This window comes from Podarcis liolepis (assembly GCF_965112155.1).
Source record: "Podarcis liolepis genome assembly, chromosome: 14".
Taxonomy (NCBI): Eukaryota; Metazoa; Chordata; class Lepidosauria; order Squamata; family Lacertidae; genus Podarcis; species Podarcis liolepis.
In genome coordinates, this window is record NC_139569.1 from 39839509 (window position 1) to 39861839 (window position 22331).

Here is a 22331-nt window from a genome sequence, read left to right on the forward strand (position 1 = left end):
GAATAGTATTTGAAATGCAAGTAAATAAAATATGTGTGTAGGGGGGGGGATAGAGTGGCGTCTGTTGTTAGCATATGTCTGTCTCGAGAGACAATGCACTGCGCCTCCGGGGGTGAAGTCAAACCGCTATGCAACTATGGGAAGGGAAATGGCGAATTAGGGCTGGGGATACCAGACTGTTGCTATGTTCAGGAGGGACTAAATCACATGTGATATGCCACCCATTTTTAAAAGTGTGCTTAGAACTGGTCACTGTCTCCCCATCCCCTGAAATATCCACCAAACAGGGTTTTAATCCACATTGGGGCCACTTCCCTTCCCATAACATTTTACCCACTCAAAATCTATGCCAAACACACACACACACACACACACACACACACACACACACACCTCTACCTGTGTTGCTCTTTTCCCCGAAGGCGCTGTTTATTTCAAACAGCACACTGGGGGATCAACAGCAGTGGTCTTGCTCAATTAAAGTGCTCTGCATACATTCAAATCCAGGTTGACTTTTATTTGAAGGGCAGAGGGAACTCTCCCAAGTAGAACACAAAGCAACAAGAAAGTGTAATTCAGAAAACCAGAAGTTTATCGAGTCAGGACAGAACTTTGTATTGTTGTTTTTTAAAAACTTAAATATATGACATAAATGACTCTATAATACAATAAAATCAGATAAAAATTACAGAAAATTCATAAAAGAAAAATGTTTTGCTTTTCCAAATATATATATTAAAAAACCATCATTTACTGCTACTAGAAGAGATTCCACATATCAATGTTTGCTGAATATTCAGTGACATGGAGGAGGGGGGGGGGACTTGTTCACAGCAGACAAGTAACAAGGTAAAAGATAATTTCACACCAATCAACCTACAATAATATCTTCAGGTTGATTAATCATATTTTATATCTGGATAAAAATATACAGTTTAATGACTGCAATGTTTTCCCACACTCTTATAATCAGTTAATTCATCTTTCACTAAACCTTACTTGGAACCATGAGAACATATTGCAAATTACTAAAGGCTCATCTTACTTTTAGAACATTTGGTATAGCAATATCGCACTAAAATACTCTCGTATTTGTTAACTACAAGGGAAGAATATATTTCAGTTCTTAAAAGTGCTCTGTACATCAACATTCAATTTCAGAATGTATCACAATCTGTAGCATAATAAATTCAAAATGCCTTTTTCTAGTATTGTCAACTAACCTCCCCCTCTCTCTGCCAGACACACACATCAAATTGAAAACAATTGTGCAAGACTTAGGATATCAGTTTGTACCTTTTTAGGGGGACAATATTTCTTCTTGGTTGGCATATGGCTAAAATAAAATTATTGCTAGCCGGTATTAGAAAACAGAAAACACAAGTTAATTCCCTTAACTGCCCAGATACATTTTAACTCAAAACATTTTAATAACTCACACTAGGTTTCCTAAATGCCATGGGGGCAGACCTGTGTGCCATGCTCAAAATAAGTCAAACTCAGGATTGTATGGGATCATGGCTATGATGTTAAAATGAAATATACTTCTAAGGAATTGTGCTTAGAATCATGGCCTCACATTCCAGATCCATTTAAGGTAATAACAGCTTCAATAGCCCTGAATCACTACAGGAATCCAAAATCTGCCAACCCACTACTTGTTGCCACTACAAGAGTCAAACCAAAAGATGAAAAGTTGAAGCATATGATGCTCATCCAGACCAGAAGCCTTCTAAAGTCTCAAGCAAAGAGCTTTTTGAGACCTGCTAGGATAATTTGTCCCTGGGAGTTTCGCTATTTGTGATGGCAGCCAGTTCTCCCCACAATGCCGTTAAATGACTCAACTTCTGTGGCATTGTCAGAAATCCAAGATGGCGGCTGTGAATCTCCAAGGCAAAGGCTTCAGGGCCCATGGGACAGCTCCCCAATGATGGAGCTGGCCCTGTCTGTATGCAGTGCAAATGCCCAGTTAAGGTATCTGGTCCTGCCACACTGGGACAAATCCATTCAATTATGGCACCTGATACGAACTTGCTATCAATGCTTCCAAATGCTACAAAGGCCAGGTGGCCACATCTATGCTGTGTACTGTACAGTGCCGGTGTCAAAGCTTTGTCACAAAGCATGAGCTATGGTTGCAGAAGCACCCTTGGATTTAAATGCAGCTGGGTTAAACCACAGAGCCTAGGACTTGCCGATCAGAAGGTCAGCGGTTCGAATCCTCGCAAAGGGGTGGGCTCCCATTGCTCTGTCCCAGCTCCTGCCAACCTAGCAGCGGGAAGGTAAACGGCATTTCCGTGTGCTGCTCTGGTTCGCCAGAAGCGGCTTAGTCATGCTGGCCACATGACCCGGAAGCTGTACACCGGCTCCCACGGCCAATAAAGCAAGATGAGCGCCGCAACCCCAGTTGGTCACGACTGAACCAAATGGTCAGGGGTCCCTTTACCTTTACCTTTCCTCCTTCCACAATAGGTGGAAAGCAATACTAACCTCCCTCCCAAGGTTGTTGCAAGTATTACTCTGGTGATGTTACATGAAGCGCATTGAACACCTCAGGAAGAGCTACATATATAAATGCCAACAGTTATCTCAATTCATCGGCACACATCCATCCAGCTACTCTGGTTACAAGTTACAAGACTGCAGATGGCTACATGCTCCACTTAGAAGCCATGTTGGCTTATAAGCAGCATATAAATAAATAAGTAAATAATGATTATTGCAAACTGAACTTGTTATTGTGCACCAGTTTCCCACAAGATATATTTTCATTCCTTAAAAGAGGGGTGTGTCTGCATGATTTCCACCAAGTGGTAAGGTTAACATCATTAGAGTGGGTTACTAACAGATCCCAGAAATTCATCTTTTGCCCCAGTCCAGCAATTTACATGAAGCGGCCTTCAGGTTATGATCGCAAGCACACTTTTGTGAAAGCACCACTGGAATCGATGGAAAGTTGCATCCAGGTAATTAGAATAATCTACATGTACAGATGAAACACATAGTACAGAGCTTTGGGGGTAGTTCCATTTCAAAACCACAGCTGGCGCGACTATCCCCATTTGGGTCCTTTCCCATAGTAAAAGCAGCCTTCACACAAACACACCCTAATGTGAAATGGTACAGTCCAAAGAACCATGTGATTTACCTACAGAGTGGCTCAGCGTCCTTAAGACCAGGGGTATAAGAAGCCAAAGCAATAGAAAGAAGCAATATAGTAATCAATCAATCAATCAATCAATCGTTTACAAATATGCACATAAACTTTATATGCATATATAGGCACCTTGATGTTTTAAAAGTTAATTTCCACCTTTTCATTTTATCACAGTAAAATGTCATACCGGCTAGCCATTCTACAAACTTCATTCAACACATCTTCCACCAACAGAATACAGTATACATATTAATATCAAGCATATTTGCAGAGGGTTGTGGCCAACTAAAGCCTACTCAGAGTAAACCCACTGAAATGAATGAACCTAAGTTAGTCATGTCTATTAACTTCAGTGGGTCTACATTGAGCAAGGCGAGCCTTGGATACAACCCCAGCGTTCTTTAATAGATACCTTAGATATAGTACCCTTTTTGACTCAAGGTATCTTATTACTACTGAACATAGCATTCAGTATTTCAGACAGTAACTTCTTCAAAATTGCTAGCCCACCCCCCTGGTCTGAAGATGGTGCTTTGGAGTGCCAGATCATTAAATGGAGAATTGACAGCCACCAAGGGGTTAATCCTGGATGAGAGAACTGTCAAAAGTTTCATTTTCCTGACCAGGGTACCAGACATATCAGGTTTTGGGTTTCGGGGCTTGTAATTGAGGATAATGTAGCGAGAACAGAATGAGTATTTTGTGGGTATAACCTGCTCCCCAACAATCTCCCTAGCTTATCTAACCCGGGCGGTCTTAGGTGTGGTTTTGAAGACTGGTGATGATGGGTGGACGCGGGTGGCGCTGTGGGTTAAACCACAGAGCCTAGGGCTTGCCGATCAGAAGGTCGACGGTTCGAATCCCTGCGATGGGGTGAGCTCCCGTTGCTCAGTCCTCGCTCCTGTCAACCTAGCAGTTTGAAAGCATGTCAAAGTAGATAAACAGGTACCACTCCGGCAGGAAGGTAAACAGCATTTCTGTGCGCTGCTCTGGTTCGCCAGAAGCGGCTTAGTCATGCTGGCCACATGACCCGGAAACTGTACGCTGGTTCCCTCGGCCAATAAAGCGAGATGAGCGCCGCAACCCCGGAGTCATCTGCGACTTGACTTAATAGTCAGGGGTCCCTTTACCTTTACGTGCTGGGTGCCTTCAGCATTCAGCCTCCAGATGTCTCACAGGCTTGGATGGTCCACACCGATTCCAACTGTGGAGATGCTTTGACCTCTTCCTCTCTACTGCCTTTGATCTGGCCTCCATGTTGCTGAACCAAATGGGCCCTTGCTTAGCCACACTGGTGGTGGTCCAAATGGAACTAACTGGTACCGTGCAAAGCATGAAGTAATGCTATGCGTGAAAGCAGCTCTTTGGCATTTTGATTCCAGCCTACCTTTGTTTACGCTGTGCTTGGGAAAAGTTTGTTGTTGGTTTTAAATTCATGACATTGCAATGCCAATTGTATTGTATTTGTTGACCATTGGTTATTATGCTCACTTTATGCACTTTAAATTTATTCGGCAAAATATCTTGTGAGGGCAATGCACCCTGAAAGTCTGGTTAGAAATCCATTCAGTTATGCAAATAAATCTGCTGAGGCATGACTAGGTTCCTCCGAATTTTGGTAACTCTGAATTTCTTGTTTATCCAGTCTTAAGTCCAGTTCTCCACATCAGTTTGAGAAATGCACTTGCTTATGAAAATTCACCAGCATTTTAGTGCAAATCTCTCTTGATATGTACATATACTTGTATGCAGTTTCCCATAAAATGCACATTTTTGCAAAGCAATTTCTCCAAATATCATAATTTTTTTGTATACATCATTATTTTCACTTTACCCTGGTATATTCGTTCTTTGTACCCATTACTTGGCTGTAGAACAGCATTGCAAAATTCGGAAACGCGTACATTCCAAAAGATGACTGTGTTTCAATTTATGCATTTGGATAGTGCAAATTATGTCGCTTCATTCACATTCAAATATGAACTGAATCAAATTTCTTACACATCTCCAGGCATGCCATGCAAAGTCCTCATGGAAACACAATGCTAGTATGGACCCTTTTGCCATTTTTTAAATTGGGAGCAAGCATTGAATATGGCAGCAGCACCTGAGGCTCCCCCAAATTGCTTTAGGAGCCAGATTTGGGGTACAGGAAGATGCAGCCTTATTATATCAGAATATTTGTTCATTTAGCCAATAGTGGCTGACTGAATACAACTGGCAATTCTCCAGGTTCCCCAGGGGAGAGTGGTTGTTACCATAACCTGCTGCTTGACCCTTTTGAAGTGCAAATGCTGGGGACTGAAGCTGGCATCATTGCATGCCCTCTACCAATGAGCAACGGTTCTAAGCCCCACTTGATCCCAAATGATCTGGTTTGTGGTCACTTCAAAAGAGGAGAAAATATCTATGATCAACATCTTGAAATCTTCTGACTACTGCTAGGACGGCCCCACTTTCTGGGAAGACAGAGGTAGCCAACTTAATAGCACAACCAACGTGCCATCTCTCCTGGCCAACTCACTGCTACACAAAACCAGTGCAGCAGATGGTAGACTAAAGAAGGGGCTGGGGTGTAAAAACACAGGCCTTTAAATGATTTTTGTAAAAAAATAAAATAAAATACAAGGCAGCCTTGGTGTCATTTATGGCAGCTGTAGGTTTTATAGAAGCCTGTTTTCAGTTCTAAAATGTCAAAGACTTTGCTCCTGGCAAAGGACCGTCTCCGTGTTTTAATTGCCAAAGAAGAGGACATAGCACAGAAGGCCAGTCCTGTCACCCTGTTGGCCTTGGCCTGTGCTGCCCACATGCTCCTCATCACGGCTTCAGCTCAGCCTAACACACCTAAGTCACCTGGCTCTGACCTGAAAGAGAAGCTCTGAACCCAGCCCTTCACCGGCACCTACAGAGATAATTCTTGTGATCTTGGATCAGGAGCCTGTGAATTGTGGAAGAAGGGGAAAGTGGGTTAGGCGGAGGCTCAAAGCAGCGAGAAATCAGATTAGAGGCATGGGGTGGGCGAGGGGGCAGGAAATTTGGTTCCAAGGAGTTCAGTGGGAAAAGGTTTACTGGTGAGCAGATGGCTTTGCTCTCAGGAGCCAAAGGAAGCAAAAATTAAGGAGGGCTGTGTGCTCTGGGTGCAGCCAAATGCTTGGCTTGCTATTTCAGATCTGTTTTGTTAACTCTGTGCATTCAGATCCTTGTGCCTCGCGCCTCTCTTCTCGCGCCTCCCTATGGACCACTCACTACTCTGAGCCTCCTTTCCTAGGCCCATCTGCTAACCCTGCCTCTCTAGAATCTGAGAAGCTCACCCAATGGCAGCCAGACTCCTCTCTCCGCTCCCCACTATCCACCAAGACATTAGGCAAAAGCTCAAGCAATCACGGACTCCGTCACCACCATAAAACCCCATGGCACACTGCAATATAGATATGCATATATATCAGCAGAAAGAATAGCTAACTGTTTTGGCAGTGGATCAGGTTTCATCAGCTAAGAAGCTGTTGCAAAATGCCCTCTTCATACTTTGCACCTTACGAGGAAACAGGAGAGTCACACAGTCCAAAATGAGAGCTTTATGTCCAACGCTTTTTCAATAAGAAGGTGGCTTTTTATATTAAGAGCAGAGAAAATTGAATCACACACCCATGCAATGGCAGACACAAAAGGAGAGAGCACTGTGAATGATGAGTTGAACTCCCTCCTGCAGTTTTAAAAGCAGTTAGAAGCTGCAGGCGCTTAACACACAGGACAGAAAAATGGAAGAGGAGGTAGCTTGCTGTTAGGCAGGGCACCTTTGAGCTTCCACACATCTCCATGGCAGGCAAAGGAGGTGAGTTCGGGTAACTACCAGTACTAAGATCCGTAACGGGCATGACTAAAAAGTGTTTTCCAGTGTGATACAGTCTCAGTAGCTGACAGACATTTGTGTCAGCAGCCTTCCCCAGTGCCCTCTAGAAGTTTTAGACAACTCCCATCCGTCCCAGCTAGCATGGCTAGGGTGATGGAAGACGTAGCCCCAAACATGTAGAAGGCACAAGATTGGGAAGGTTCGTACAGAGCTTAGTTTGAGATACGACTCTGGTTTTTGTAATTCCAAGGGCTCAGCCCTGAAAGAAGCTGAAGGCGCTAACGGGAGTGTTTTGGAGCATGTGAAAATGACTTTCTCATTTCATCCCAGATGTGACCACCGCCAGCCTTGATTCATCTGGAATTAAAGAGCAGGTCTTTGGGGGCAGAGCAGAAACCTTCAAGGTGGGTTGATGTCCCAGGTTGTTCCTTTTTAGGTGGCCATGTGTCTTGATGCTTAGTTTGAAGACACCCCACTGAACTCTTGGATTGAGGACTCTTGGATGGAGACTTAATTCTAAAACCCAGTTGCAACCAGTGCCACTGTCTGCAGCAACTCTTCCATTCCCCTCCCCTCCAATTCGTGCCTGGTTGCTGCTGCATCTAATATCTTTACATCAGGCACCAACCTCATAGCCAGCACGGCACCAATTAACCACATTTCCCCCTTCTTGCCTAAACTTTTGGCAACAACTGAGAAATTCAGAACCGTTTATTTATAATTTACCTGCTCCTTTGTCTTGCTTCCACCTTCATTTCCATGTCACTGATACTTTTATTCAAACAGGCTCTTTGAATCCTTACGATGGTTTAAAGCATAGGTAGGCAAACTAAGGCCAGGGGGCCGGATCCAGCCCAATCGCCTTCTAAATCCGGCCCGTGGACAGTCTGGGAATCAGTTTGTTTTTTACATGAGCAGAATGTGCCTTTTTATTTAAAATGCATTTCTGGGTTATTTGTGGGGCATAGGAATCCGTTCATTTTTCTTCTTCTTCAAAATATAATCCGGCCCCCCCCCACAAGATCTGAGGGACAGTGGACCGGCCCCCTGCTGAAAAAGTTTGCTGACGCCTGGTTTAAAGTCTTTGTTGCAACCAACGTCTGAGGTTTCTCTGGGTGAAGAGGTGGAACATAAATGGTTTTAAAACAAATACCAGTATCCTGAATGTAAAAATGGTGCTGCCAGCCAGTGCTAGGGGCAGCAACTTGTAGGGCCAACTGTTTACATCAGGGATGGGAAACCTGTTCCAGCCCAAGGGCCACATGCCAGTGGATGGAGCAAAGAACGTTAATATTACCTCTGTGTAACACGCCTATGCACGCTCACACAGCCTGCTCTTGTTCTCCATCCGGAGAAGCAAAAGGCATTGCCAGAGTTCAAGGGCAAATTCCAGCCAGGCAAAAACACCTGTGGTACAAAGCAGGACCAGCAAGGGATGTGGTGTTGGAGAACTTCCAAGGGACAGCTGGAGAGGCATTTGACTCCTGGGCCTGAGGCTCCCTACTTAACATCCTTTGCTCCGGGAGTGAACTGACCCTGGTTCCTAGGAACAGTGCCCATCTCTCCGGCATTCAGATGGCTAATGTACAACACCTGCATTTCTAAACACCCTCAAAGGCTTGGAAACCGCGAACCAACTTTGGGTAACTACCACCACGTCCGTTCCACCAGAAGTGCAAAGGGCCACACATTGTGATTTCTACACCGATTTCAAATGCACATTGTTGAACATGGCAAATTCTGTATGAAAAGGCCTCATGGTTTTTTTTTTTTTATAATTAAATAAAAAGCCACCACTGAATTCTTCAAATGAGGCTTCACAATTTGATCCTAAGGCCATGAGCATCTACTAAAAGAATATTTCTCTACCTGCCAATGGCTGCTCCCAAGTGCACTTCTCTTTTTCAAGCCCATGGACAAATTGCAAGCATCTCCTCTCATCTTCACTGTGGTCTGTTACACACACACACACACAAATAAAACTGCACAGGGCTTGATAATCAAGATTAGGAAAAGGCTCGCTTCCTGTTTCTATGGTTGCAGCAGCCCTTAAGATAGAAATTTCCCTGCAACAACTAATGCATATTCATTTTAAGGTAGGTCTAGTTCGATTTTCCTGAGGCAAGAACCCTCCCCCACCTGTTCACAAACCCTCCAAGTCCAGAAGCAGAAAGATAAACAAAGCTCTACCTTAAAAAAGAAAAGTCAACAACATTTTTTGGAAAGAAAGAAAGAAAAGGAAGAATGGGTAGTGGGGGAGAGAACCATTCAATCTTTAAATTCTATGTACAAATCACATTGCAAACAAGAAGAATACTCTGGTTATTTTTTTTTTGTGGAACAGACATTTAGGATTAAAATGCACACCCACCAAATGTTAGTTTACAAAAAGATATATGTTGCTATTCCCTAGTTATCAACTCCCAGTTTAGATAGTCCTTGCCGGAAGTCATGCAATTCATCAATCTTTCCATCTAGTACGTCTAAAAAAGTCTGTAACTCAGTCTTAAGGTTGTTTTGTCTGTGTTTGCTCTCTTCCACCTCTGTCCTTAGAGCTCTGACTTTCTCTTCCAGGTCTTTATTCCTTTTCTCAGCAGCCTTAATAAAAAAAAAAAAGTTGCATTAATGTCTCAACAATAACAAAAAGAGCAAAGGCCCTCCCCACACCTGCCCCATCGCTGCATCTCTTATTTATTGTGTCCATTGCAAACCTACCTGCAAGCAAACTCTGTCAGGGGAAAGGCTATTATTTTATTCTGACTGCTTCACAGAAGGATGTGGAAGAGATGCTTTGCCTTGAATGAGGTCACTTTGGGCAGCTCTTGGCTGGAATTTATGTGCCCTGCTCTGCATATATTACTGCCATTGATAGCGCTTCAGAATTTGTTCTAAACATTATCTGAAGTTGGTTTGGGTCCTGGCTCACCCGTCCACAAATACAACCTGACAAAACAGCGCCTGGGAACTGATATTGTTTCATTCTGGAACTCAATGTTATTTTTTAAAAAAAGTAAGAAAAAGAAATATATGGAGTCTCCCTGGCTGAATGTGTAGGAAGACAGCTAGAATCATCATCATCATCATCATCATCATCATCTTTAAGTTCCCTAGCAATGGAGTTTACACCATCAATATAAGCCTGTACAGTGGTACCTCGGGTTAAGTATTTAATTCGTTCTGCAGGTCCGTTCTTAACCTGAAACTGTTCTTAACCTGAAGCACCACTTTAGCTAATGGGGCTTCCTGCTGCCACCGCACCGCCGGAGCACGATTTCTGTTCTCATCCTGAAGCAAAGTTCTTAACCCGAGGTACTATTTCTGGGTTAGCGGAGTCTGTAACCTGAAGCATATGTAAGCTGAAGCGTATGTAAACCGAGGTACCACTGTACTTGAAATGCATTGCCCCAGAGGATAGAGTCCCATGTTGCCTCTCAACAAATTCATGATGCATGGGTTGAGATGAAAGATTTACAGATGAAGCCGTTCCTAAATTGTAAAACAGGGTACACCTTCTACAGGCTTGAGCTTCCAAGGCAGAAGACGGGTAAGTCAGTGGAGTGCCAAGAGCACAGGATAGCAACTAGGACTTTAGTGCCGAAGGCTCTCTCATCCCTTGAGTAATCCAGGCTCCTCCCTGAACATACTGCTTTTATTGAAAAACATGTCTCCAGCCATGGGTGTAGCCAGAGGAGTGCAGGGGGGCAGCTGCCCCCCTAAATAAATAAAGTAAATAAATCAAAATATTTAACTGACCAACTGCATCACAGATTACTCGGTTCTGCCACACCTAACATAAAGCCTGCCTCCCTCCCAAATAAATCCTTGTTGTTGTTGTTTAGTTGTTTAGTCGTGTCCGACTCTTCGTGACCCCATGGACCAGAGCACGCCAGGCACTCCTGTCTTCCACTGCCTCCTGCAGTTGGGTCAAACTCATGCTGGTGGCTTCGAGAACACTGTCCAACCATCTCGTCCTCTGTCGTCCCCTTCTCCTTGTGCCCTCCATCTTTCCCAACATCAGGGTCTTGTCCAGGGAGTCTTCTCTTCTCATGAGGTGGCCAAAGTATTGGAGCCTCAGCTTCAGGATCTGTCCTTCCAGTGAGCACTCAGGGCTGATTTCCTTAAGAATGGAGAGGTTTGATCTTCTTGCAGTCCATGGGACTCTCAAGAGTCTTCTCCAGCACCATAATTCAAAAGCATCAATTCTTCAGCGATCAGCCTTCTTTATGGTCCAGCTCTCACTTCCATACATCACTACTGGGAAAATCTTAGCTACGCCCATTTCTCTAGCTCTTTTATTTTATGGACATAAGGAACACAAAACATGGAGGTGGTATTCTACCCAATTGCACACTAATGCAATTAAATAAATGGAAGCCTGAATTTATGATTTGGTTGTTCTGCAGTTATTCCCTGGTTCCCTTAGGCTGCTTTGAGTCCATTCTCAGGGTGACTTTTAGAGACCTGTGATCAGGGAGTCCACTTCTCCCTCCTACTAGAGCACTCATTCCTTGACAGGTCCTGCGAAGACAGCATTGCACTAAGCCATTATTGTGCTGTTGGCCTGAGCAGTTAAGGTGTCTTAGTATTTTCCATCTGTGTTATGATTATACCTGCACTAAAGTAACTTGCATTCATGAATGGAAGGGAAAACGCTGTGGCTACTTCCCTACTGCTTGGCTCTCCAAGCAAGCAAGCAGCATTATCCTGACATGACCCCAGAGGAGTAGAGGACCAAGATGGAAAACTGGGTAAAAGTTAAGAGGAAATCGTTTTTCCAACACCTTCACATCTCTACATCTCTACCTGCGCCATCATCATCCAGCATGAATCATACGCTTCAGTTTCCCCAACATAAACATTCTGGCTATAGGTCTTAAGTGGAGTATAATTTTCCTTTTAAAACTGAAAATACATACTGAATAATAATAACCATTCATACCTGCAATTTCTCAGAGACTGTTTCACATTCTGTCATCAACTCTGGTATGATTTCACCCTGTTTCCGAAGATCCTCTATTTCCTAGAGAAAGTAACACAAAAATATAAAGGTTACGAATTTCAACCAGATAATAAAACTTAAAAAAAAAATCAGCATCAGCCATATACACATTACCCAGCCTTCATAAATATATACAGGCATTCCCTGCCCCTCAATTTATGCACATTTAATTCACATGCGACTGTGCATACAAACAGCCCCAGAAACCCAGAGGTTGGGGGGAGAGGCCTGCAAAGGCTTGACGAAGTCCTACTGTGTCTCCAGCTTGCAAGGAGACTCTCCCTGAAGCCTGAAGGGGGTGTCCTCTTTGGGTTCCTAGGAAGGTCTCCATGTGAGCCAGAGGCACAGCGGGGCTTTGTTCAGCCTCCCAGCTAACAGCTGATGCGCAGAAAAGCAGCAGCAATAGCTGCTGCGCTTTCCCACATAGCAGCTGCTAGCAGGAATGTCCGCTGCGCCTCCGGCTCACGCAACCCGGATAAGTAGAGGGCTTAGCGGGGCTTTGCTGAGCACAGCCTCAACAAGTCTCTGGCTCACTGAGACCCTCCCTCCCCAAAGAGGACGTCCCCTTTGGGTTCCGGGGAGGGTCTCCTCACGAGCAAGAGGCACAGTAGGACTTTGTTGAGGCTCTTCAGGCCTCTCCCCCCACTTCTGGGGCTGCTCCCCATTTACACTCATTTCACGTATGTGTGCAAGGGGTCAGAGTGTAACAGTAGTGACTACTGTCTGTGGAATGCTCTTCCAGGCAGGGAGATGTGCTTGGTGCCATCTCTGGCAGTTCTTAGGCACCAGGCTAAGACCTTTCTGTTTTCCCAAGTCATTAGTTAATTAATGCTTCCTTCTATGGTGGCGCTTACCTTTTAGTGGGCTTGGCCCTTATTATTTTATTTTAAATTTTATTTTCTAAATATTTTTTAAAATAAATACTTATTAAACATTCATCACATATTTACACAGCAATTTACCATATTACAATTTATGCACATACACTACACGGAAAAAAGAAAAATATAATGAAAAATAGAGAAGAAGAATAAATAATAAAGATAAAATAAACTTCCAATTGTTCTCAAAAAACTGAATTTCATTTGCTATTTTTTACACAATATCGTGTTATTGTACTTTGTTTCCTTAACTTCCTTCAGAGAAAAATTCTTTAGTTTATTATCTATACATTGCAAGAATCATTCGAGGTCTGCCAGGAGATTTTTGCTATCGTAGTTTTTCAAGTATTCGTTTAATACTGTCCATTCTTTATTCACCCTCTGCATTGAGTACCCTCTAACTCTCCCCATCATTATTGCCAATTGGATGTAGCCTGTCATTTTTACCTGCCATTCTGACTTTGTAGGTGTAATTTCACTCTTCCAATTCATTGCGACCAGAATTCTGGCTGCAGATGTTGCGTACATAAAGAGTGGTCTTACTTCTTTCTTGATTTCAGCTGACATTATCCCTAATAAGAAGGCCTCTGCTCTTTTTGTGAATGGGAATTTGAGTATCTTTTAAAATTCATTATATACAATGTCCCAGAACGCTCTGATTTTTTTCACATTCCCACCACATATGCATATATGAACCACTCCCCTTTTTATATCTCCAACAAGTTTCAGATCTATTCTTATACATTTTGGCCAGTTTGGCCACCGACAGAGCATTTTCATAACATTTTCTCTTAGATTGCAACACGTTGTAAACCTAATATCCTCCCTCCTTGATCCTTATTAACATACTGCTAGATGGGCATTTTATGTATTCTGTATTTTGCTTTTCCCCCCTTTTCTTTTCAGCCTTTGAATAGCTTTTATGAGTTGTATTTTATTTTTGTCAAGTTGCTTTGAGACTTTTTTTATTGTAAAGAACGATAAAGGAAACAACACACCCCAATTCAGATATCATCACCAAACTATGATGTGCATGTGTAAACACTTCAACACATGCTTCCTCTTTTACACTCTGTTTCACTTCCTGATTTGCACTGTACAAAGTTTGTCCCTAAAGCAGTATTGGAAACCAGCATTTAAACAAGATTTCCAGCCCTGCTTTGGAAGCAAGTTATAGTTTGTGCAAAACATAATTTATTGGACTTGGTTGTTATACGAAACTATAGGAACAGCAACCATGGAGGGGAACAGGGGAGCATGGGAACACAAATCCTGTGTTGATGGTCAAATTTGGCCAGGTCACCTGAACCATACCTCTTGGAATTAAGGGGGCAGCAATTTGGAATTGCTATGGCTGCAGAATGAACTCATTTTGTGTACAAATAGGGTCTGTTCGATTTTCGCCCTTAATGTTCCCTATTGGCTCAAGGTGATGCAAACAGTACGTATGCCAAAGCTCTTTTCAGGGATGATATTGCTAACACACTCAACAGTCTGGCTTGTTAAAAGAGCCCCAAGCAGAAGGAAATTGTTTAGAGCGATGGATTTTGATGGATTTTAAGACATCTCCCAGGGACATGGGTGGCGCTGTGAGTTAAACCACAGAGCCTAGGACTTGCCGATCAGAAGGTTGGCGGTTCAAATCCCCGCGATGGGGTGAGCTCCTGTTGCCAATCTAGCAGTTCGAAAGCACGTCAAAGTGCAAGTAGATAAATAGGTACCGCTCCGGCAGGAAGGCAAACGGCGTTTCTGTGCACTGCCCTGGTTCGCCAGAAGCAGCTTAGTCATGCTGGCCGCATGAACCGGAAGCTGTACGCCGGCTCCCTCGGCCAATAAAGCAAGATGAGTGCCGCAACCCTAGAGTCCAGAGTCGACTGGACCTAATGGTCAAGGGTCCCTTTACCTTTAAGACATCTCCCAGCAGCTTTTCCCAAAGAAAAAATGTCATGCTTTCTAACCCTGGCCCTTTGCACTGGTAATAGCATTCACAAAGAGCAGTATTTTGTAACTTTCAGTACTCCCACTCAGCCGGAAAATGGGCTCATTAATATTACAGACTTCTTTCTCACTTGCTGTGGAGGGCTGCCCCAACTTCCAGGCTGTGTGCTCTTATTACACGAGCAGCCACAAAACAACCCAGACACAAGCTATTCTTGGCTTTGCAAGACAAGCCCAGTGTGCACTCTGCTCAGTGTGAAACTGCACGTAAGGAGCACCTTTGAAAACCTCATATTTAGAGGAACACTGGAAGGCCAAGGAAGAACGACAGAACAGCAAGGCAGATGTAAATATTTTAAATTTTAATTGCAACTTGGAAACCTTGGCAAGCAGCAGCAGCAAGATGTACGCCCCCCTACAGCATAAGAGAGTTGCCCCTTCCAAAAAGATGGTCATCGCTGTCCACTTAAGACAGTGAGGATAATTGGTTGAGGAAACTGGGGTCCTGGAATCAGTCCACACTCTTCCAAGCAGGTGGTGGGCACAAGCAAAACTCACAGCATTGACAGTCAGTGGTGTACACCAAAACTGCAGCAGCTTGGACCCTTGGGTGCTGGAGGTGGAGAATTCCCTCCCCCAGCAATTCCCATTTTTGCATGTTTTGCAGAATGTCTGTCCAAGGATGAATCACCCCTACTATTCTGAGCCAGAAAAGTCTTTGTCACTTAATCACTTGCTGTAGGTCTCTGTTTATTACTACCTCAATCCATTTCCCCCCTTCCCACCTTGTGTAATATGAATTTTTATGTGTAGGTGTAACTGTGTGTGTGTGTGTGTTGATAATTTAATGAAGAACAAAATAGCTTGGATTCTCGGGAGTCAGATAAATGCTTAGGGTTGTGATAAAATAAAATAAAAATGAGTTGGTGTGAGTGCAAAACGTTTTAACTTTCTAATATATGAATTATTCATTCTTGTGTAGCCACCCCCTACACCCCCCCCTTGCGCAGGGTCCACAGAGGAGAGCCTCTGATGAAGACCACAAGGCAGGGGTGGCCCAGGATGTTTTGCCACTAGAGGCGAAAACCCTGGCTGTGATCCCCACCCCTCTTCCCACTGCCACGTACTTGCCCCCTCCTGCTCGATCCTGCTGCTGTGCTCCTCTACCCCAGGTGAACTCGAAGAGGGTGAGCAGGAGGAAGATGGTGGCCCAGGAGCAAATAGAGGAGTTGCCACTTGAGCATGCTGCTGCAGCCTCCAGGGTTGTGGAGGTGGAAAGCATTGAGGAGCAATGAGTGCCTGGCAGTGGCAAGACCTGGGAGCCAACCACCAGGTGCCCAGCAGTGGCAAGAGTCAGAAGGTAGCAGCAGGGGCGCCAGCTCATAGCTGTCAACGTTTCCCTTTTTTTAAAGGGAAATTCCCTTATTCCGAATAGGATTCCTCGCAAGAAAAGGGAAAAGTTGACAGCTATGCGCGGCCAGCTCCACCTGTGCGGGGGGGAAGCATGATGGTGTGGGGAGTGGTGGCACTGCTGCTGGTGGAGAGGTGACAGGAGGTGCAGCCCCAGCTATTAGCAGTGGCTTCTGCTCCTCCTCCTCTCAGGGTGATGCCCTCCCACATCTTGCTTCAGACTGCTTCGTGGACTGCCTGCCTGTGTTGCAGGGTCTGGGCTGGTTGATAAGGTGGATGGGTGGTCCTTAAGGTTTCGTGGTACCAAGCTGAACTGAACCCAGAAACTAATTGGGGTTTTTGTGTGTGTGTGCAAATTCCAAAAAGGGACGCGGGTGGCGCTGTGGGTTAAACCACAGAACCTAGGACTTGCTGATCAGAAGGTCGCCGGTTCGAATCCCCGCGATGGGGTGAGCTCCTGTTGCTTGGTCCTTGCTCCTGCCAACCTAGCAGTTCGAAAGCACGTCAAAGTGCAAGTAGATAAATAGGTACCACTCTGGTGGGAACATAAACGGCATTTCTGTGCGCGGCTCTGGTTCGCCAGAAGTGGCTTAGTCATGCTGGCCACATGACCCGGAAGCTGTACGCCGGCTCCCTTGGCCAGTAAAGCGAGATGAGCGTCGCAACCCCAGAGTCGGTCACGACTGGACCTAATGGTCAGAGGTCCCTTTACCTTTTACCTTTAAATTCCAAAACTAAACTCTATTTGTGTCTCTGCCTTGGCCCCATCAAGCCACCTTAATCCCTTATTCCAGTTCAATGAATATATGCATGCTACAACAAGAAGGTTTTTTTGTGTGTGTGTTTTGCGCTGTGTCACCATTATCCTAAGATGTCAATCTTCCTCCCAGCTGCAGCTGCTGAAAGCAGGGAGAGGCGGGTGGGGAAACAAGAAGGAATAGATCTAAGACAGCCCCAACAAGTTTTCCAGACAGCTGTTAATTCAGTACAATGCAGTTGTCTGTCAGGGACCAGGAGTCAGGTTCCTCTTCTGCAGGTGAGGAAGAGTCGAGTACTCTGAACAAGAAGGGGAAGGTCACACAGGGACAGCCTCAGAAGCGCTGCTTCCCAATGAACCTGTACAGCCAGAGCCTCTCTGGTCTGAGGATGTGGCACTGTATCAGAGTTCTGGATTCCTAGAGTACAGGACAAGCACTGCCCTACCTTGCCTTGACTTGCCCCTAGCATGAGCCATGCCTTGCATCCAGCTTAGGCCTTGTTTCAGCACAGAAAAGGGTAATATCTTTTAGTACTGCTCTATTCTGCATTGGTCAAGCCGCACCTGGAGTAAGGTAAAAGGTAAAGGACCCCTGGACAGTTAAGTCCAGTCAAAGGCGACTATGGGGTTGCGGTGCTTATCTCGCTTTCAGGCTGAGGGAGCCGGCGTTTGTCCACAGACAGTGCCACCCCTGTCCCTGCTCTATTCTGCCTTGGTCAAGCCACACCTGGAATGCTGAGTCTAGTTCTGGGCACCACAGTTTAAGGACTGTAGAGTTGGAAGGGACCACAAGGGTCATCTAGTCTATGAAGATGAAGAAGAAGAAGAAGAAGAAGAAGAAGAAGAAGAAGAAGAAGAAGAAGAAGAAGAAGAAGAAGAAGAAGAGTAGTAGTAGTAGTAGTAGTAGTAGTAGTAATAGTTTGGATTTGATATCCCACTTTATCATTACCCGAAGGAGTCTCAAAGTGGCTAACATTCTCCTTTCCCTTCCTCCCCCACAACAAACACTCTGTGAGGTGAGTGGAGCTGAGAGACTTCAAAGATGTGTGACTGGCCCAAGGTGACCCAGCAGCTGCATGTGGAGGAGCAGAGACGCAAACCCGGTTCACCAGATTACGAGTCCACCGCTCTTAACCACTACACCACACTGGCTCTCTATGCGCTACCAACTGATCTAGGATATTGACAAGGGGAAACATATGCAGAGGAGGCTGGCCAAGATGATAAAGTGGCTGGAAACCAAGCCTTATGAGGAACAGTTGAGGGAGTTGGGTATGTTTAGAAGAGAAGACTGAGAGGTGAAAGGATAGCCATCTTCAAATATCTAAAGGGCTGTCACATGGAAGATGGGGGAAGCTTGTTTTCTCCTGCTCCGGAGGGCAGAACCTGAACCAGTGGATTAAAATTACCAGGAAGGTGATTCCAACTAAACTTTAGGAAGAACTTTCTGATTGTAAGAGTTACTTGGCAGTGGAACAAACTGCCTCAGAAAGTGGTCAACTCTTCTTCATAGGAGGTTTTGAAGCAGCAGCTTGATGACCATCTTCTCAGGGATTCCTTAGGTGTGATCCCTGTGTTGCAGGGCGTTGGCCCTTGGGATCCCTTCCAACTCTACAATTCTATGCTCCATTTGTTTTGTCCCTTGTATTGAGCAGATGGAGTTGAAACCAAGCAGGAAATTTTGGTATAGACTTAATACAATGCGCAACAGCTTTCAAGAGATCTATACAAATGTCTTCCAACACTGGGTAACTGTTGGATTGGAATAGCTTGACAACTCTATGAGGTACGTTAGGCTGAGACGCCAGTGACTGCCCCAAGACCACCCAGTGAGCTTCAAGGCCAAGTGGTGATTTGGTCTCCTGGGTACCTAGTTCGACACTCCAAACCAGAGAGCCAGTGTGGTGTAGTGGTTAAAAGCGGTGGACTCGTAATCTGGTGAACCGGGTTCAATTCCTCGCTCCTCCACATGCAGCTGCTGGGTGACTTTCGGCTAGTCACACTTCTCTGAAGTCTCTCAGCCTCACTCACCTCACAGAGTGTTTGTTGTGGGGGAGGAAGGGAAAGGAGAATGTTAGCCACTTTGAGACTCCTTAGGGTAGTTACAAAGTGGGATATTAAATCTAAACTAAGGCCCGGGGGCCGGATAAGGCCTGAGGGACTCATTTATCCAGCCCGCGGCGACCGCTGCCGCCCGCTCTTACCGGCGCTGTGCTGCTGCCCACTTCCAGGTCGGAGGAGCACTGGAAATAGCTTGTGAGCATGAGCAAGGGTTATTTGTACATGCGCGTTATTTCCGGTGCACATCTGGGTCCGAGGAGGCCCGTGCACATGCGCACAAGCTATTTCCGGTGCTCCTCCGACCCAGAAGTGTGCCGGAAATAGTGTGTGCACGTGCTTCCCTGCCCTCCGCACGATCGGCACTGGAGACACTGGCCTGAGGCGCAGTAAGTTTGCTGACCCCTGCTCTAATTGCTGTATCACACTGTGTCTCTCTGGTTTCCTCTGCGTAGAAGAAAAACACCTTCCTCACACATTTCTCAAAGGACAAATCCCCAGGGTTCTTTGGAGGAAGCTTGCAGTATACGCGTACCTTAAGAAGGGTACCAACCATCACTTCTACCTGCCCCTGTGGGTTATCTAACCCTTCCAGCTTCCCCAGGAGGGCTCAGCTTGCTCACTTAGAAAACAAAAACCATTCTACCCAACTTAAAAATTTGTCCAGCTTTTGTTACTGCATTAAAACAGAACACACACACACACAAAAATGAGAATAAGGTCCCAAGGTAAAACAGACAGAGCACAAAAGCTTAATGTTTTGCTAGGAACCCATGGCATTTTCCGGAGCATCAGTCATGTCGTTGTGCCCAAAGCCTCCAGGGCTTGCTCAGCTTCTAAAGTAATCTGCATTAAGGTTTTCTATGTTTTTGTTTCACAAGTACTGTGGAAGCGGACTGATTCCCCAAAGATGTTGTGGCTGCATGTCCGCAGCTTTAAGCACTTCATTACCATTCTTTGTTTTACATACCAGCTCCTTGTCTTGCAGCTCCGTTTCCAATTCCTGGAGGCGCCTGCTCAGCTGCGCATTTCGTTCTCTCTCCTTATCTATTTCATTGCACTGCTCTTCCAGTTCGTCAATCTTTAAAGAAGGGTTGAAAGGAGCCAGTCTGAGTTCCCAATCCACTACAAATATTTATCATTTGCTTTTCACGTTTTTAAATAATGGAAATGTTGCAGGAAAATTAGGAGATAGCAGCAGGTTGCTGAAGGGGCTGGGGAAGGCCTAGAGCAGAGTTTTTACCAAACTTGGGTCTCCAGCTGTTTTTTGGACTACAGTTCCCATCATCCCTGACCTAGCTAGGGATGATGAGAGTTGTAGTCCAAAAACAGCTAGAGACTAATTTAAAGCACTTGTTTGTTAAGGGTTGCTAGAAATTGTAACTCTGAGGGATAAACTACAAAACCCAGAATTCCTTGAGGGAAACAGTATTCTTTGAATGTGCTTTGGAGGGAGAAGCAAAGAGGCTGCAACCACAGCAAAAAGGCTTGTGTATAGGCCAGCTTATGAAGCCAAGATGCAATCATCCAAATGCAGCCAGTGTGTTCAAGGTACAGGTCCTTATGAATGAAAAAAGAACTCATTTCTGCATAGTTCTCCCAGCACTGAGCAAAGCTGCCTTTCCCCACAAATCAAGTTCAGTGTTGTGGGATTCTTGCTACAAGTAGCATTGATGGAAACCAAAAAAACCCTGCTGTCAATAAACTTCTGCCAGGAGTGTGTGGGTCTATTGCCGTATTTTTTGCTCTATAAGACTCACTATTTCCCTCCTGAAAAGTAAGGGGAAATGTGTGTGCGTCTTATGGAGCGAATGCGGGCTGCGCAGCTATCCCAGAAGCCAGAACAGCAAGAGGGATCGCTGCTTTCACTGTGCAGTGATCCCTCTTGCTGTTCTGGCTTCTGAGATTCAGAATATTTTTTTTCTCTCCTCCAAGAACTAGGTGCATCTTATGGTCTGGTGCGTCTTATAGAGCGAAAAATGCGGTAACAGTGAAATACCGCACCATATTATTTAGTGGCAGTGCACACTACTATTCCTGGACTGCTCCAAAGTTTATACCTTTTTGTTATTCTCCCCTGATATTTACATCCGGTACATCTAATATTGGGCAAATCAGTTTTTAGTAGACAGGAATGATTGTGCCTTGACCTCTCCCTCCAGCAATTTTTGGACTATCCCAGGGCAACTCAGCACAGCTAGGTATGCATGAAGGAGCACCAGGATTTCTATACTGCCTAAAATGCATTTTAAGTTCTCAAATTTAATTTTTGCAAGTTGCCAATGCATTACATAAGTGAAGTAAATGGATCTACCTCCAAGGTGTGTTATGGACCAGGATCCATAGGCTAGCTATTAAGTATAGATACTAAAATATTCATCCCGGAGTAAGAACCAATTTATTTGCTACCACAAATGCTTAAGACCCCTGTTCTTCTCACAGAGCTATACAGTGGACCCTCCGGATATGAATTAAATTCATTCTGGAGGTTCCGTCCGCAACCCGAGAAGTCTGTAGGAAGACGTACCACTTCTGCGCATGCACATGGCGCGATTAGCGCTTCTGCCCATGCGTGCATGTGGCGAAACCCAGAAGTATACACTTCTGGGTTTGCTGCGTTCATAACCCGAAAGTTACATATCCAGAGCGGTACAGAACTAGAGGATCTACTGTAGTTCCTTGAATGGTTTAACAATAAATCTCTCTTCCCAAGGAACTCTCAGGACCCTGCAGTTCTTGTCCAGTACTTCAATACTCTCAGGTCCATGGGCCCCTCCTTTGGACATGCCCTCTCCTCAAGCCACCCCCCTGACTAGCCGCTGCTGGTGCTACAGCAACATCTGATGTCTCCTCTTCTGGAGCCTTCGCCCTGAGCCCTGCCTGGAGCTGTCCAGGGTACCATTGAAGCTTTGCCTCTGTAAATTGCCCAAACCATCATTCAGAAGAGAAGGTTTCCCAAAAGGAAATGCAGCCCTCAGGGTTGGAGAAGTTTCCTCACTCCTCATCTAATCAGGACAGCACACTGGCATGTTTTCTGACTAATAAAATTAGTAAAGCACCACCGTTTCAATTTGCTGCATTCAATACCTTGCTCCTAAGTTGATCGTTCTCATCTTTGCAAATGGAAAACTGCTTCTTCCAGTGTTCTATGCTGGCTGCAGATTCTTGGAGTGCAGAAGTCAGTCTGGCATTGCTCTCCCTAAGACTGTGAAGTTCTGTTTCCCATTTCTTTACATTGGAGGAGCTAAAAGAAAGGGGGGTGGGGAATCACACAAACATTG

The 22331-nt window shown here is 44.9% G+C and overlaps 1 protein-coding gene and 1 long non-coding RNA gene across 2 annotated transcripts in view; both read right to left on the minus strand.

Moving 5' to 3' along the window:
- Positions 1-400: 400 nt before the first annotated feature.
- Positions 401-22331, minus strand: part of LOC310693718 — a 101945-nt gene continuing 80014 nt past the window's right edge. The window contains exon 2 of the long non-coding RNA XR_014519360.1: positions 401-2268. This is a non-coding gene — a long non-coding RNA (uncharacterized lncRNA). The remainder of the gene's footprint in view (positions 2269-22331) is intronic.
- HOMER2 (homer scaffold protein 2) overlaps positions 497-22331 on the minus strand; it is a 98503-nt gene continuing 76668 nt past the window's right edge. The window contains exons 6-9 of the mRNA XM_083475951.1: positions 22138-22294; positions 20021-20131; positions 11947-12027; positions 497-9605 (exon numbers count right to left, since the gene is read on the minus strand). Coding sequence (XP_083332077.1) covers positions 9417-9605; positions 11947-12027; positions 20021-20131; positions 22138-22294 — 538 coding nt within the window. The 3' untranslated portion in view covers positions 497-9416. The remainder of the gene's footprint in view (positions 9606-11946; positions 12028-20020; positions 20132-22137; positions 22295-22331) is intronic.